We start from the raw sequence: 18,604 nt of genomic DNA on the forward strand, positions 1-18,604 counted from the left end.
AGGAAATCTGGATCACACTGTGAACAGGTGAGATCTGAGAACGCGAACGCGTTTTCAGAGATTGCAAATTCCTGTAGGATGGATTTAGGAGCTTCTACAACAGGCACATCAACATTCCAGTGGGATTTTGTCTTCTGGACTAGTGACAAAATGAGCATTTGTTCAAACCAAAGTAGGGCAGTAGTGCCCTAGAGCCAAAGCAGTCTAAAATACAGCATTCAACAGCCCATGGATTTCATGTAGCCCTTGAGAGATGCCTTCCAGAGCCAGGGAAGAGTCTTCTCTTGGGAAAATTTTGAAAGTAGAGGATTTACATTCCCCACACTGTACCAGAGCACTGGTGACAATAACCCTTCTGTGGTGCTTATGTAACACGAAGAGAACATCGTGTGTCTGATTAATTTCATGTAAACCTTCAAGCCTTCCTCTGCTTCCTGGTGAAGGAAAAAAGAGAGAGGAATATATTCACTGTTCAGGAATCTTTCACTGATTTGATTTAAAGCCCATTTCCTTGTATTTTAGCATCAAACCACGCATCTAAGAAAGGTGTGGCAGCCAACTTGCTGGCCCTTCTCTCCATTTGCAGACTCAAGCATGGAGGGGGTTTGATCTGGCTGGAGTCTGTGTCAAAGACCATCAACTTACATACTCAGTGGTAGAGCTAAAATACTTGGATCTACATTATGGATCACTGCTGTATGTTTTTTGGCAAAATCCTGTGCCCCAGTGGTTTCGTTATCACAGCTGTGTAAAGTTGAGTGATGGTTCTGCTGAGGTCTCTGTGGCAGAACTCCAGCTGGCTACCACAGGAGCAGGATGAGACCCACATAAAAAGGACCAGTTGGTGTCATGTTTTCTTCCCTAACTACACCAAACTGTGCTCTTTGCTGATCTATTTCTTGAGGACAAGAAATGGTAATTTCACTGTGATCTTGTTTCCTGCTGAGCTATGGCAGAGCAACTAGTGAACAAAACCCAGCTTGCCTCAGAAAGGGAAAACCCTTAATGGGAATTTTCAATTGGTGTTTTTATTCACAATTAAGAGTTTATGGCAGCCTGGGAGACAGAAATGGTAATATTTTCCAGCTTTTGAAGAGCTTCAGATAAGACAGTGTTTGTATAATATGTTTTAAAGCCATCCTGCTTTAATGTCTCATGCTTTCTTACACTTCATGAGCTACTCTCTGCAGAGATAAATGCCGGCTGGAGATTCAAAGGATGAGCTTTCAGCCTGCCTGATTCCTGAAGGATGTAGAAGAGAAATTGCTCTTCTGTTCAACTCCTGAATTCCCAAATACTGGCCTCAAAATCTGATCTTTCATGAGCTAGTGGAGGCCAGATGTATAGAGTCGTGTGGGAGCTTAATGCTTCTGCTTTCTCTCCAAACATGAGGACCTTCAGTTGCCTCCTGAAAGCTTTCTCAAGGGAAAGGATTTGGCTGTTGTGTGGGGAACTGGTTAGCATTAACTTGCTGTGCAATTTCCTGTCACTTGTGAGACAGTGAATGAGCTCAGGAAAGTATGTGGCCCCATGTTCTCATATACTGTTGTGAAATTAGGATCTTTAGGATATAAAAGCATGGAAAGTTTTCAGTCAAACTGATTTAAAACAAATACCTTGCCACAGTGTTTTAGCCTAGAGGAAGAGGTTTGAACCTGCATCCTTTGGTAAGGATTACAGTTTTTTCACTTTTTTAACCTGTGCAAAGCTTTCTGCAAGAATATGAGGTGCCAAACCTCATCAGAATGAAAAAGCAATTGTCCATGTTTACTTTCCCTGATGGACTTGATGTTTTGCTCCCATTGAGTGGGACAGGTGAGTAACAGAGTGTGTTTGGTTACAACCATCCGAAATGCTCATGCAGCCTAGGTGAGGGAGCAAACGAAGAGCTGGAGCTGTATCACCAAAGTTCAGCAAAGAACTCTTTTCTGTCTTCAGACCAAGTCCGAAACAGCTACTACATTGGTGCTGATGGCTCCCTCAGACTGATGCTCGCCAATGGCATGGAGGTGGCCCTGCAGACCGAGCCACATCTGCTGGCTGGCACCGTCAACCCCACGGTGGGGAAGAGGAATGTCACCCTGCCCATCGACAACGGCCTCAACCTCGTGGAGTGGAGGCAGAGGAAGGAGCAAGCGAGAGGGCAGGTCACCGTCTTTGGACGTCGGCTGAGGGTAAGTGAGAACCATGAGCACTTTTGGCCTCCACTTCCCATCTCATCAGTGCCCAGTCTCGTGGCAGAAAGGGATGGGTATGATTTGTATTGTCTGCAAGAGGGATGGAGCTGCAGGACAGAGAATTGTCTGTTCACCCTCAGTGACATAACCTTTATGACTGTAGTATATCATTAGGCCTCCTTATGTGCTGATGTTCCCTTAGCCATCAAAGGTGGTGCTGCTGATCTCCCAACCTGTCCTCTGCATCACTGGGAATGTGTGACCTCCCATCAGACACCACAGGTTTAGCCATCATCTCAGGCTGTTCAAGCAAACCAGGGACAGTTGTAACTATAAATTACCAGACCACTTAGTGCAGGTGTTTTCTACCTGTGCTGCTGGTAGTCATAGAGCAGAAGATTGAAAGCCTTCTAAGCATATCAGGACAGGCTGAGAGAGCTGGGGTTGTTTAGTCTGAAGAAGAGAAGGCTCCAGGGACACCTTAGAGCACCTTCCATTACCTAGAGGGGCTCCAAGAAAGCTGAAGAGGAGCTTAGGGCAAGGGTATAGAGTTATCAGGCAAGGGGGAATGAATTCAAACTGAAAAAAAAGATGGTTTGGATTAGGTATTAGGAAGAAATTCTTTTCTGTGAGGGTGATGAGACACTGGCACAGACCACCCAAATGTTCAAGGCCGGGTTGGATGGGGCTCTGAGCAACCTGGTCTAATGGAAGGTGTCTGTGCCCATGGCAGGGAGGTTGGAATTAGATCTTTGAGGCCCCCTCCTACCCAAGCCATTCAATGATTCTGTGAATACTGTTCATTGGGAAACCTCAGAAAAAACTCTGGATTCCTGAAATTGCTAGTCTTTTGAACCTGTTGAAGAACTGGGCTCACAAGGCATTGCACCACAATTGCTATTGTTCCCTGAAGTGTTACAAGCAGCTCCAGCCTGACAGTACTCTCCCTCCAGGAGTGCCTAGACCTTTCCATGCTTGAGACTGATGTGTTTTGAAAACATTGTTCCGCACAATGCACCTCATACTTGTCAGGGCTGTTTAAAGATCTTGCCCTATAAGCTGTAATTCATCTGCTAACTGCTGGCAAAGCTGGGAACTTGTAATAGCAAGTCCTGTGCATTCACCCTGTACCTTGCTAGTCTCAGAGTCACAGGCTGATGAACGGTTCCTGGGAAGCTGCTCAGCACCTGGCAAATTCAGACCCTCTGAGAAAAATGCTTAGTGCTGTGTAATGGCACCCCAGCAAAAGGACTGCAGCTATTTATTCACACTTAAACTTGGCAGTAAATATCAATGCTCTGGTTTCAGGATATGTGTTTCCCAGTCCTTGCTCTTCACCTCTCCCTATTCCCTGCTGTATGACCCCTGCCACTTTGGTGTGATTTTTCCTGTCTCTCCTCGCTCACACTTGTCAAGTCTTTCTCTTCAATCTCTCTACCCCAGCCTCTGTTTTTTTTTCCCCATGCATTGATAGCCTCGTATTTTGTTACCAGAAGAAAAAATGCAAACAGTAATGAAAGCTGAAGCTGTTCTTCCAGTGTGAACTTCTGTGTATCTGCAGATCAGTTGTCACCATGCTTTTTTGTTGGGTTTGTCCTGGGGGGGGTTATTTTATTTTATTTTATTTATTTTATTTTATTTCATTTCATTTCATTTCATTTCATTTCATTTTAATAACTGATGAAATTTTCAGAAAGGTCTTTTTCTGAAAAGAGAGGGCCTTCTGAAATCTGCAGCTGGGTCACAGCTATTTGGTGTTCAAAACAGTTTCCACTCATTTAACCATAGCTTAGCTGCCCATATCAGTTTTTATCTCCCAAAATTTTTGTAGTAGATTCAAACACAGAATGTGTCTGTATTTTATATTGTACTACAGTTGGAAAAACACTTGGAAAATGAATTTTCAGGCTAGTTGCTGGTATCCCTATAAATCTGCCAACATTTATTCACATTTTGATCCTATCAGGACCCTTCTGGAGAATCAGAAGTGCATCTTACATGGTCAAAGGACTTAGTTATGGCTGTGTTCAGGGGTTCAGAGTTGTTGAGGGTGTACTAGATGTTTTAAGCTCTGTGTCTGTGCATGCATGGCAGCATTTGCACCCCTTATAAAAAAACCTGCAAGGTGCTAATTGCCTCCCTGGGGATTGCGCAACATTTAACATGCTCTCTGGGTGATGTTCCCCTCTTCCCTCACACCAGTAATTGCTGCTTTCCCTGGCAGGAGAGAAACTTAGGAAAGTCAAATTCAATGTTTTTGTTGATTTTGGGAAATGTTACCATTTCTGCTATATGTGACTAAGTTACTACTTTCACACTCCCCTCACCCCACTGCTTGCATGAGGCAGCAGCAATGGCATAGTGCTTCATGGGGAAAGAACATCCCAAAGAAGCTCCAGCATCATTTTATGAAGCCTTCAAAGTGAGGGCAACAGGATCTGGACACTGTAAAAGAGTGATCCTTTCTGCTGTCATCACAAGGATCCACTTTTTATGGGTTGTGCCTCTTCCTCCTGTGGTGTGCTTGCAGACTGGCAGCCTGTTGCCATGAGCTCGGCCAGCCCCCAGCACAATGAGGCCACTTCCAGAGCTGCCTCTCTGACCCTCCCAAGGAAATAACACAATACACAGTTCTTTATTGCATGGATAAGGCACACAGCAGGGACTTCTGCACGGATGAAGGGAAAGGGGACAACCCTGATACCTTTTTCCCCGTTCCATCAGTGCTGACCTGGCTCTGTACTTGGCCAGGCAGCTGTAAAGCATCACAAATATGTTAAAGCAGCCCCTTTCACTTTTTCTGTCCCACACACCCCATGAAAAGTTGTGATTCTCTATCCACCCACCCGGCAGTGAGATATCTCTGCAGATTGGCTGGCTATGAATTCCACCTGTCCCTGGCCAACAGCAGCAAAGACTTCATTTGCAGAGAGAGATAAGAGAATTAAGTAAATCCTGCTTCAAGGAGCAGGACTCCTCCTTTTTCTCTTTTTTTTTTTTTTTTTGTTTTTTATTAAACAAACTTGAGTTTTTCAATAAAGAAGGATGTAAAATAATCTCTGGCAATAGAGCAAATAGGACAGCAAAAAGAGACAGAGTTGCTGGCTCAGTTCTTTTATTTATTTAACCTGGTATGGTAACTCCTGTCATAAATATCTTTTTTTCCCAAGACCTTGGTAGTAGGTTAATGGTGGCATCAAGATCTAGTATCCCAGAAATCCCCACAGCTAACATGACCAGACGGGGATATGGTGCTAACCATTCCTGTTACGCTGACTAATAAAGATGATCCAGGATGATCTCCACAATTTCTGCAGGACATTGAGGTCTGGCTATGGCCACTCCAACAGTTTTAGCAGTTTGCTGGGAAAGTTCCTTTGTAGGCAGCCATTCATCACATGGATGTCATTGGCACCTGGAGTCCTCACTGCAGGAGCATTTTTTGCCTTCCTCTGCTGAAGGTTGCCAGGCTGTTTTCATGAGAATCCTCTCCCTTTTTGTACTCTAGTGTTCCCAGGGAGATCAATGCACATTGTTTAATTATCATTTGAGCTAAAGGAGTGCCAAAGAAAGCATTGGAGAAATCAGAGATAGTGGTGTGTTTATGCTCTTTTTTCTGCAGAGGAAGCTAAGGGATTGAATAAAGTACTGTGGAACGTGAGTTAGGGGTTAAATTTAGTGCCTCACAGATTTTAAAGGGATGTCAAATCCACTGTGAACTGTGGATTTAAATTTACCCTGTCTTGATCCTGTGCTGATCACGAGCCTTGTCAAGCACTCTGAGGGGCAAAATCTTTTTGCAGGAGGTTTTCAGACTACATTCCAGAATAAGGTCTGGGATGGAGGATGGCACCTTATTTAGCTGCTCACCATAAAACACAGTTATTGGACTGCAGCCTGCAGCCCTGTCACTTCTTCTGCAGAAAATTCACTTCTATACAAGGCATGCCCTTGAACAAGTATGAAAAAGATTTAGACCCTCTTCAGAGGCTACTGGCAGGGTAGGGTTCACTTTGCTCATCGCCTTGAGGGGTTACTGTTTGCACTGCAGCACTTCACAGATAAAAGAGACAGTACATCAAGAGAGCAGAAGAAAACAAATCATTAAAAAATAAAATACAGGAAAAGTGAGATTGGTTCCAACTAGCTGCACAGACATTGCTTGCCAAGCAAAGGGAGGGTGGAACAATTTATAGCACCAGTCAGAGGATACAGACATTTGGACTGAGCTTAAAGAGCTATCCAGGGACCTGCTGTTTGGCCCTTCCAGACCAGTGAATGGCACTGCTGCTAACATACTTCTCAGGAAGACCTCATTCAGCCTGGATGACTGTTCCAGCCCTAGAAGAGCTCTTCCCAGCTTTCTTGGCAAAGACCTGAAGCAGAAGAAGCTGCAGCTGCCAAGATGGAGCTGCTCTGTGAATATATGGGAGGCAGAGGTGCTATTACTTCCTGCTTTGCTTTTCTTTTTTTGCAAGGAATTGCTTCTCATGTTTCTCTCTCTATGGCAGGAAGTGCCTAGGAGATACCAAATTCCTCTTAGTTACTCATGTGCATCTGTACTTAAGAGTTTTGATACCTTTTTAATTATTTTCCAGCTTCCCTGTTATAGTGACTGATTTCTTCTCTCCCATTGCACATTTACGCTCTATATCACACATATTTAATTAGAGCATTGTCTTCCTTTCTACAGAGTTTCTTCCCTGCAGTCATATGCACCTTTTATCCTTGTTATCCATAAATTGAAAATTGTTGTTGCACTTGCCTCTTACATCATCCTCACAATTACATCATGGCAACAATTCCTTCTCTCCCCAGCTTCTGTGATACCTTTTTCTGAATTCTGTCTTTCTGGTGTCCCCGTTCTCTAGCCTTCCGCATAGAAGTCTGCCCATGCAAGACTTTCCCTCTCCTATTCTTCAGGGCTGAGAAACCTCTTTGTTGTTTCAACCCCATCCTTTCTCTTGCAAGTCCAGCCGTACAAAGTCCTACATGTCAAACTAAAATAAGGACCACCACCATATTCCCCACCAAACCATGTCCTCAAATGCCACATCTGCATGTTTTTGAAGACTTCAGTCAGGAGTGTCAGTGTTACCCAGAGCAGGATAGGGCACTGTTTTTAACTTGATCTGAAAACTTCATAGCAAACAGCAAACTCTGACTGTAGCTGAATAGCTGCAAAGGGAACTGAAAACCAAGTCAGCTTTTTGGAGTTTGAGATTCATCCAAGAAGAACCTACACCCTTCCAGCAGAAAGATGTTCACTAGCTGAAAGAGGTTTGGAAGTGGTGGGATGGAGAAAGAGCTGTCTTCACTGGCAAGGTCTTACTGGGTATACTGGTTTTCTTCCTTGCTTTCAAACCAGTACTTTGCTACTGTGGTGATGTGGTTTTGTAAGTCTCCTTGCACACATGGCTAAACATGAGTTGTATTATCACCTCCTTTTTGTATTGCTGTGCACTGCAATCCCTGAGTAGAAATGTATTCCTGCTCTTGCCTTTGAAGTAGATACCTTTGCTTACCTCGAGTGCCTCTGTATTTCCAAAGATCAGAGTATAATTATGCCACTCTGAATAACCCCAGGACAGTGAAGTTAAAGGTCCAGCTCTTACAGGAAAGCTCCTGGTCTTTGTAACATCTACAGTGGTTAAAAGCCTCCACATTTCATCTCAGGAGAAATGCTTAACCTCCAATGCGTGCATTATGTTCAAAAACTCAGAGAAAACCATTGATTTTTGCTATGGTGGCACAACATCCATCTCTTTTCTACAAGTGTTTTCTGATATGCATGAAAGCAAGACTCAGTCTTCAAGGTTTGATAAGTAGAATATCTTGGAAATATTCCTTGCAATAAGTTGTCATTCTGTGTTCTGTAAGTCACATCTGCTGTAGCTGTCCTAAATCTAGATTTGGGATATGAGCAATATTCCTTCACTGTAGTGTTTCAAAAGTACCATACTTCTGCCTCTCTCCTCACTGAAGTCAATTTAAAGTAACGTTAGGATAACTCTTTGCTTTAAAAAGTGTGTCTTATCCAGTAGCAATCAACAGCTGGATACTCTGCAGTGCAATGTAAAGAGGTGTTTGGTGAAACAAGGCTAGTCTTTCTAACTTACACTGTTTCCCGCTTCCTAATTCTCCCTCTTTTTCCTGTAGGTTCACAACAGAAACCTGCTGTCCCTTGACTTTGATCGTGTGACAAGGACTGAGAAAATCTATGATGACCACCGCAAGTTCACGCTCCGCATCCTCTACGACCAGGCAGGGAGGCCCAGTCTCTGGTCACCCAGCAGCAGACTGAACGGGGTCAATGTCACCTATTCCCCAGGAGGACACATTGCAGGGATTCAGAGGGGCACAATGTCAGAAAGGATGGAGTACGATCAGTCTGGCAGAATTACCTCCAGAATCTTTGCTGATGGTAAATCATGGAGCTACACCTACTTGGAGAAGGTAAGAATGGTCTTACCACTCAGAGATGGTGCATTTGAGGCACATGGGTTTTCTCCTTTGACACAGTACAGCTGCACTCCTTCACCTCAGCTAATTGCTGGTCCTTGCGGTCCAGTCCTCCTCTTCTGTCCCACTAAGGTGCACAAAGTGGCTTTCATGCCAGACCACCACAGAGCAGTTGAAAATTGTCAGAGATGTTTTTTTCCCAGTCATGCTGAAAGCATGTGAACAGTGAAGCTTTGACATGTGATTTTTTAAGCACAGTCTTGTTTTATTGCATTGCAATAAAATATGCTCAGATAAAGTCAGCAGAGTGAGCTGTAGCAATTTCCAGTAGGATTTTGCATATGAAAACAACTTATAGAGTCTGACATCCTGCCTTCTTCAAGTGGTCCATTTCTACTTACAAAAATACATAATAATTAATAAGTGAGGCATTAATTCAGCCATACTTGTAGCACACTTTGCAGTATATCCTGGGGCCTTCACTCTGTAGGTTAGCATGGAACTTATATTTTCTAGGTATTACCATTCAGCATTACACTGCCCAATTACCTGCAGCTCCATGTATTATATAGCTGGGACTGGAATTTTTTATTCCTGGTTTTTGGAATTTTTTTTGTTTCCCTAAAACAGTTTAAGGAAACTGTAGCTGTGCCATATCTTTTAAAAGGGAAAAAGTATTGACTTATTCCTTGTGTTATACAATCTATGTGGATTGTTTGTTATATGCAAAAAAAATCCCAGAAAAAATAAGTATGCAGGCAGAAGTTTGGAGGAAGAGGATAATAGAAGATTGGTTGATACAATGAATTAATTCATCATTGGAAGGTGTTGGGGGATACCTTTTCAAGCATCGTTTAAGTAGCTCTACCAATCTTATTTAGTTAGCTTTCAAAGGCTATTGGCACTTTGGTAAGACAGCTATTGGGTAGTGATTTAAAAAACTGAGCATTCTGAACTTGGACCTTCCTCACTGCATTAACTGCTTCTTCCACTGACCCACTCCTGTTTGAGGATACTTGATGTGCCATGCACAGCTCCTTACCTTTCACTGTTGAATTCTATGGACACAGAGATTTGTCCTACTTGCCCTGCTCTTTGGACTGAGGAATCTTACAGGTTTTGTGAGAGTATAATTTTGCTGGAAAAACAGGGATATAATCTATACTTTTCTTCTTTCCATCCAGTCCATGGTGCTGCTCCTTCACAGCCAGAGACAGTACATCTTTGAGTTTGACAAGAATGACCGATTGTCCTCGGTGACCATGCCCAATGTTGCCCGTCAGACTTTGGAAACCATTCGTTCCATTGGTTACTACAGGAACATCTACCGGCCACCAGAAGGCAATGCCTCAGTAATTCAGGACTTCACAGAGGATGAACAGCTCCTCCACACTTTGTACTTGGGCACAGGGAGACGCGTCATCTACAAGTATGGGAAGCTGTCCAAGTTAGCCGAGATGCTCTACGATACCACAAAGATCAGTTTCACGTATGACGAAACTGCGGGCATGCTGAAGACCATTAACCTGCAGAATGAAGGGTTCACCTGCACAATCAGGTACAGACAGATAGGGCCCCTCATTGACCGACAGATTTTCCGCTTCACTGAGGAGGGCATGGTGAATGCACGCTTTGACTACAATTATGACAACAGCTTCCGGGTGACCAGCATGCAAGCGGTCATCAACGAGACACCTTTGCCTATCGATCTCTACAGGTACGATGACGTGTCAGGCAAAACTGAGCAATTCGGTAAATTCGGGGTCATCTACTACGATATCAACCAGATTATCACCACTGCTGTCATGACCCACACTAAACATTTTGATGCCTATGGCAGGATGAAGGAGGTCCAGTATGAGATATTCCGGTCTCTCATGTACTGGATGACTGTGCAGTACGACAACATGGGGAGAGTGGTTAAGAAAGAGCTGAAGGTTGGCCCTTACGCAAACACAACTCGTTACTCATATGAATATGATGCTGATGGCCAGTTGCAGACTGTGTCTATCAATGACAAACCTCTCTGGCGTTACAGCTATGACCTAAATGGAAACCTCCATCTGTTGAGTCCAGGGAATAGTGCCCGCCTTACACCACTCAGGTATGACCTCAGGGATAGGATTACTAGACTGGGGGATGTGCAGTACAAAATGGATGAAGATGGCTTCCTGAAGCAAAGGGGCAATGATATTTTTGAGTACAATTCAGCTGGCCTGCTCATCAAAGCCTACAATAAAGCAAGTGGGTGGAGTGTGAAGTACCGCTATGATGGCCTAGGAAGGAGAGTCTCCAGCAAAACCAGCCATGGCCATCACTTGCAGTTCTTCTACGCAGATCTGACCAACCCAACCAAGGTCACCCACTTGTACAACCACTCAAGCTCTGAAATCACCTCCCTGTACTATGACCTCCAAGGCCACCTCTTTGCGATGGAGCTCAGCAGCGGCGATGAATTCTACATAGCCTGCGATAACATTGGCACTCCTTTGGCTGTCTTCAGTGGGACTGGCTTAATGATCAAGCAGATACTGTACACAGCGTATGGGGAGATCTATATGGACACTAATCCCAACTTCCAGATCATCATTGGCTACCATGGAGGACTGTATGACCCCCTCACGAAGCTCATCCACATGGGGCGGAGAGACTACGATGTGCTAGCGGGTCGCTGGACAAGTCCAGACCATGATATGTGGAAGCATCTGAGTAGCAATAACATAATGCCTTTCAACCTGTACATGTTCAAAAACAACAACCCCATTAGCAATTCTCAGGATATCAAATGTTACATGACAGGTAAGACATTTAAATTAATAAACATTTTTACAAGCTTGCCATCGGTAAATAGGTGTCACGGTCTAACGCCAGGTGGAACTAAGCCCCACACCACAGCCACTCGGTCACTCCTCCCAGGTGGGATGGGGAACTGAAAAAGTGAGAAAACCCATACACAGAGATTGAGATAAAGACAGTTGAATAGGAAAAGCAAAAGCTGCTTGTACAAGAAAAGCAAAGCCAGGAATTCATTCTCTACTTCTCATCAGCAGGCAGCCATCCCCAGGACATCAGGGCTCCATCCCACAAAAGAGTGTCTTGGGAAGACAAACACCATCACTCCAAACATCCTCTCCTTCCTTCTTCCTCCCCAGCTTTACATGACACCTTATGGTCTGGGATATCCTTTGGGTCAGTCAGGGCCAGCTGTCTGGCTGTGTCCCCTCCCAGCTCCTTGTGCACCCCCAGCCCCTTGCTGGTGGGGTGGGGTGAGGAGCAGAATAGGCCTTGGCTCTGTGTGGGCACTACTCAGCAGTAGCAAAACCATCCTTGTGTTACCAACACTTTCCAGAACAAATCCAACACACAGCCCTGCACCAGCTACTATAAAGAAATTTATCCTCACCAAAACCAGTGCAATAGGTCATTCCTCTCTCAGTGTCCTGATCACCATGAGGTTTTCCATTCTTTAATTAATGGACATAAGTTTTAGAATGCCAGTTGGACCCCCATGTAGCATAGATGGAGATTGTAATTCCCAAGCCTGTTTCCTTTCTCTTCTTAGGTGTTTGTTCTTTTTCCTTACAGTTTTTTGTCCCCTCAGATATCTGAAGTTTAGCTACCAATTAATGTCCTGATAACCTTTCTCTTTTTAGAGGGGCAGCTCTGTTTACACAGTTTTGCCTAGAAATTTATTTGCAACTAAACAAATGGCATACAGAATTGTTTCAGCAGAATGGCAAAGCAATTCAAACCTTTTATTACAGTCAGCCATTTCAGAGTGTCTATATGACTACTACACTACTAGCTCTGTAGCTCAAAGTTAATCAGCCTTGCAGAATCAACAGTATCTACAAAAAGTCAAGAAAATAAGGTGCTTTAGACTTAGAGGACAGATTTTGGGGCACAGCTACCCCAAAGCTTGATGCAATCTCTGAACTGCTTCCCCTGAAACTTTGTAAAATTGCTGTAATATGAGCTCTGGGGTATTTTTACAGAAAATCCTTTTGTATGTTAAATGGCCTTCCTATATACATAGAATCATTTAGTTTGGAAAAGACCCTAAAATTATAAAGTCCAGCTATTAACCCAGCACTACCACTTCCACCATTAAACAGTGTTCCTAAGTCCTTCAACTACATGTCTTTTAAATCCCTTCTCAAATGGTGTCTCCACCACTGCCCTGGGCAGCCTCTTCCAGACCTTGACAACCCATTTTGTGAAGAAATGTTTCCTAAAATCCAATCTAAACCTGCCCTGGTGCAACTTGAGGTTGTTTCCTCTTGTCCTATTCCTTGTTACCTGGGAGAGCAGAGCAGCTCCCACCATATACTCCAGCCTTGTTTCAGGCAGTTGTAGAGAGCGATAAGGTCCCCCCTGAGCCTCCCTTTCTCCAGGCTAAACACCCCCAGCTCGCTCAGCTGCTCCTCATCAGACTTGTGCTCCAGACCCTTCCTCAGCTCCACTGCCCTTCTCTGGGCACACTCCAGCACCTCCATTTCCTTCTTGTAGTAAGGGGCCCAAAACTGAACAGGATTCAAGGTGTGCCTCACCAGTGCCTTGTACAGGGGGACAATCAATGCCCTGGTCATGCTGGCCACACCATTGTTGATACTGCCCAGGATGGCACTGGCCTTCTTGGCCATCTGATCACACTTGAATGTTTGCTGCCATCCCCTGCCTGTTCTGAGATGGCAACCTGAAGGACCTCACTAGCAAATTGTCCCCCTACCACTGGTGTGCTGACCCCAGGTTTGTCTCCAGCCAGCTTTGTTTTATCCCCTTTCTCTAGGCTCAAACGTAGTTTCATACTGTGTGCAACAGTGGTAGCAATGAGGAGAGTTTGAGAAGATTGAGAAGACTTTTTGGTGGGACTCTTTTCTAGATAATTCGCATTGAAAAGCCAAGTGCCACAATCACACATCAAATGTGCATACTTCTTAAGGAGATAGAAATTTTTAAATGCTCCTGCTGCATCTATCACAACCTTCTCAAATTCAACAATAATTGCATTCCCCTGAGTTACAAGATCTGCTTAATAGCAAATAAATGTTACAAAGTAAAAATCTTGGGTTATCTATCCTGCTTGTTTTTCTAGCCATTAGGATTTGTGCTTTCAGGTTCTTCTGCAATAATCATAAGGATTAGATCATGGGTTTTTTTCATGAAAAGTTGTTTTCTCCAGAGCTGAGAAGATGATGCCACAGGGAAGTAAAATATGTCAAAAGATGCAGGCTAAGTTCCTGTATGTTGCACTCACTCTGATAATAAAGGCTGGGAGGGAATACCTCAAGATAACTTTTCCTATCAGAAAATGCTTATTTGTCAAAACTGAATTTGTTTATGGGGGAGGGTTGAGCTTGAGAGATTTCTCAGGAGAAGCATAAACAGCTTTCAAAATTGTCTAAATGACAAATTCCAGAATGTCTTTAAACAAAATTAGATTTTGGATTTTCAGCTTTTTCAAGTTAAGTGTAAACTAGTGATTGAAAACTGGAAAAGAAAAATAAGGAATCAAAATCAACATGGAGTTTAAATCAGAAGTTAATTGGAAATTTTTGGTCTGAACAGATCTAGTTTTTGAACTGTTGCTTTGTGGCATATTAACAGATTTTTGTTTTCCTACTCAAGAAGGGACAGAATATTTTTTTCTAGCCCTGTCTTAGAACAGGTGCACAGCTTCCCACACAACTCTGACAGTAAAATCAAGATGTCAAAAACTGATACACTAATATTTTATATGCAGCAAATGATTTTTTTCCATGGCCTTATAAGTTCTATTTTTAGTTTTTCAAGAATACAGAGCCCAAATACATTTTTCAAGTTTCTCCTCCGCCAGTGCATGGAAGAATCAGGCCATGCTATGGGATGAGTGCTGTGACATGAGGCTGCTGCACCAGCACTTTTTGCTCAGGCTTTCAGGCACCTTGTGGACAGGACCCATGGTAAGACTGTCCTTGTCATCACAACCAAATCTGCCCAGATCTGGACACAGGGAACACCTCTCTGTCCCTCCATTTCCCCACTGGGACCTGTTTGTCCTTAGGGGAGCTCAGTGCTCAGGACATGGGTGACCAGCACATGCTTTGGTCCACAGTGATGAGGTCTCTGAGCTTGAGGAAATTGAAGGTATGTGGAGGGGAGAGCAGGAGAAGCAGGTATTTATGTTTTGAGAGGCCCATTGTTAAACATGAATATTTTAGTGATTGTACACTTCATGGCACAGAGCTTTGCTGCCAGCTTCAGCAATCCTGATGGATTGAACTGACATTTCCATTACATGTGTCTGCATTAAGCACTCTTTTTCTTTGCCCTCAAATGAATTTACTGTGAAATGTGTTGGCAGGGTTACTGTAGCTGAAAAAAACCTCTGTGATGTGAAATGTACTTTTCTGTCAAAAAAGTTGTCACTGCCTCCTGGCAAATTAGTATTTTCCCCTCTGTTTTCTCAGCTCCACACCTTCCTCTCATGGTTTCAGGTTGTTTGTTTTGGTGGTTTTTTGTTCTGGGTATTCCAACACCTCTCCCAGAAAAGAACAAATTCCTGTTGTAAATGTTTTGGAAGTCAGTTTTCTGAGAAGTATTAAAAAAAAACCCTGTATTGGATATTTCCAGACATGTTACATATTTTTCAACAGTTCACCATCCATGCTCTGTATTTTTCTAGCATTTTTCAAGTGCTTGGGAAATGATTCCTGCACCAATGCTGACCTTCACTGTTTTACTTTGTTCTCCTGACCACCTGGTCCACAATATGTACATCAAAGCTCTTCATTTGAGATAAGAAGGATTTGGAGGCAGGCTGTCTTAGCACTAGGCAACAAAATAATCAAATGAGCCTTTTCATTTCTCTCATACCCCCCCAGCCTCTCTGTTTCAAAGACACTCCAAAAACAATCTGTACATTGAGTGAACAGAAGTGTTTTTATTACAGAAATCCTCCCTCTTCCACATGGATTGTCGCAAGGGCTTTTTGGACATCTGCCCAATCGCAACATTTTGGCCTGTAGGAAAACAAGCAACAGATAGTGTGTTTGTTTGGCTCCTGATTCTCCAGTCATCTGGAACGGCGTTATTTGCCACTTGCATCCATAATTTCTTTTCCAACCAGTTCTTCAAAACATTAATTTAGCCTCATGGGAATAAAGAAAAAATATTCAAAGATACATATTTTATTATTTAATTTTTTTTCTGTCTTCAGATGGTTTCAACAATGCTTATTGAGCTTAGCAAAATGAAATTCAAGCCTTTACACTTCCAGCTTGAAGCAGAGCAATCACCAAGAAAATTCCAGTTACATCCAGACACTTAAGACTCCTGGGAGCTAATATTAGTTAAACTTCCCCTTCATACAATTTTTTGCCTTGCAATTGCTATTGTGTGCCAAATCCACACCATATTGCTCAGGGATTGTAGCAGGTGTGTTCTCTGGAGCTAAGTGAAGGCAAACAAGGTGTGCTCATCAAATGCTCTGAAGTTAAGGGCGGGGGGGGGAGTGATGCTAATCCCAAGCAGATCTAGGAGTTACCTAGCCTCATAATTTTTTCCTCCAGCAGATTAACTTTCACCTGCCATTTTTAATAGCTGTGCAATCAAAAATCAAGAAAGACTTTGTAATCTACTGGCAAGTAAATGCAGGAATGATGTCCCAAATGGCTGGTTTTCCATCACATTCCCTTTAGTGCTAGTGGTCCCTTGTCTGTATAAGACAATAATTTATCACTGGTAGCCACAGTTTTCTCACCATTCATGGACTTTTTTAAAGGTGTTTGTAAAAAGTACCCAAGCAAGATACCTCTCGTGTTTGTACACTTATTTTCACTATAATGTACCTTGCAGGTAGTATGAAGTCTAATTATAAATACCACTGTAAAAGATGATGTGACTTTACACTGGTATAATACTCAAACTACAGCTTCTTATGAAAGATGCCAGGAAACTCTGGACTGAGGTGGAAATCCATGGAAAAAGCAGTGTATATGTCCAGAGCCTCTTCTGTGAGCACCAGCTAAATGCTTGAGCTGTCCATCCTGGATGTCCTGGTATTCTGGTACACAGCTCTAAATTTAGTCATCAGCCTACAGGCCCTTTGAGAGTCCTCAGGGAGAGAAGTATTGGGGCTGAGGTGTTCCGAGCTGTAGGAGTGGATAACACTTCCCAGTTGGAGCATCTCAGCCTCCAAGTGTGTTGCTGTTGCTGTACTTCTGCACACCTTCAAACAGTGCTTGGTTTCTGCTGATGAAGGGCAGACATGAAGTTGGCTTTGATTTGGGCCATTTGCTCACTGCCAATGTTTCTGTTTCAGAGCTGGGAAAGCACAGGATTTGGCTCTGGCTGGAGGTGGAAAGGCCGGATTTTGGCACATGGCTCATTGTAGGACCATTAAGATTCCTGCTTTTCACACAAAGCAGAAGCTCATAATTTTGTCCTGACTGCTTCAGTGCCAGCCACTGTGGCATCCTCCTGTGGGCCTTCTCCTGGGAAATCCTGCTTGAGAGATCAGATAATCTTATTTGTGTTTCTCTTCCCTTGCAGATGTCAACAGTTGGCTGCTCACTTTTGGGTTCCAGCTGCACAATGTCATCCCCGGCTACCCCAAGCCAGACATGGATGCCATGGAGCCATCCTATGAGCTAATCCACACGCAGATGAAAACCCAAGAATGGGACAATAGCAAGGTGATTCATGTAACTCCATACTGTATCTCATGCCCTTATCAGCAAACTACCCATTTGCAATGTTGGTTTAAAAAGCTCTACCAGCATGTTGTGAGATGAAGAGCGAGTCAAACCCCATTCCAGTATTGAAATCTGACCAAATAATCACATATTAAGATCCCTACTGCCATGGTGCTTTTTCCTATGATATTTTCTGATGGTTGCTCAGTGAAGTGGTGTGTTACTGTTTCTTTCTTCCATTATCACATATTGCAGGCTAAATTCAAGGCCTTTGCACTCAGGATTTTTAGAAGTTAAAAAAAAGTGAATCTTGATACAGAATTGGTTTATAAAGTTTGGGGGGTTTTTTGTTCTAGAAACCTATTCATTCTGGTTTAAAATATCTTAAACAAGAAGTCACACTACTTGCATAGGAAGTTCTTTTGTATTGCAGAAAGTCTTTCCAGAAAGAATTTTTTTATGATCTTAAACTTTCATTTCACCTGACCAGGTTAAATCCCATGTAACTGTGTCCTGCTTTTAAAAACAGGCTTGTTTCCCAAGGCATTTTGGTAGATGCTGGTGCAAAATTCAGTGATAAAATTGGCAAGAAAAAGGCTTTTACAGCCTAATCACTTTCCATCTTCCTGTTGGGACTTACTCAACTGAAAGGCAGAGGCAGCACTGTTAAAAGTTAGAACACGGGGTCAGGATTTGAGAGCCCTAGGTTAAGTCCCAGCCCTACTGCTTATCAGTGTATGACCTTGAAAGTCACTTACCTCTCAGGATTCTCTTCCATTTCATAGCCTGATTGTATTCTGGGGAGGCTTTCATCTGTTTAGTCTGAATCCTCTTTAGTCTGAACTCCCACTTGCTGTTGCTGGTTGTTCGAACGTTGCAAGAGCAGTGAGGCACCAACATGACTGGGGAGATCAGGACATGCTCTCCCATTTCTGCTAATAATATGATAACAGTATGCAATGGAATTGATTCCATCTGCCCTCCTAGCCTCTCTACCTATGGCTTCACTGAAATCTTGATGACCTGCAGCAGATTCTTGAGGTATACATCTTAAACCAGGAGGTCATGTTTCCTGAACCACAAAAGGTATCACTCAAAGGTACAAACAAATTACTGTAGATTGATAATAGTCATTTGTCAGTCCATATTGGTACTCAGCCTCACAGCCATGCTGAAGATAATTTAAAATGTACCAGCTTCAACTTCAACAAGAAATTTATATGAAGTGTCACTTAATAATATTGGTGGAACTAAAAAAATTACCATGGCTGGGTTGATGCTTGAAAACTT

At 43.1% G+C, this 18,604-nt stretch overlaps 1 protein-coding gene across 1 annotated transcript in view; it reads left to right on the plus strand.

Annotated features, from left to right (window-relative positions):
• The window catches only part of TENM4 (teneurin transmembrane protein 4), a 601,532-nt gene that overhangs the window by 568,695 nt on the left and 14,233 nt on the right, over window positions 1-18,604 (plus strand). Inside the window, 4 exon segments of the mRNA XM_054518583.1 lie at window positions 1,939-2,174; window positions 8,337-8,633; window positions 9,824-11,438; window positions 17,172-17,314. Coding sequence (XP_054374558.1) covers window positions 1,939-2,174; window positions 8,337-8,633; window positions 9,824-11,438; window positions 17,172-17,314 — 2,291 coding nt within the window.

This window comes from Molothrus ater, chromosome 2 (genome assembly GCF_012460135.2).
Source record: "Molothrus ater isolate BHLD 08-10-18 breed brown headed cowbird chromosome 2, BPBGC_Mater_1.1, whole genome shotgun sequence".
NCBI lineage: Eukaryota > Metazoa > Chordata > Aves > Passeriformes > Icteridae > Molothrus > Molothrus ater.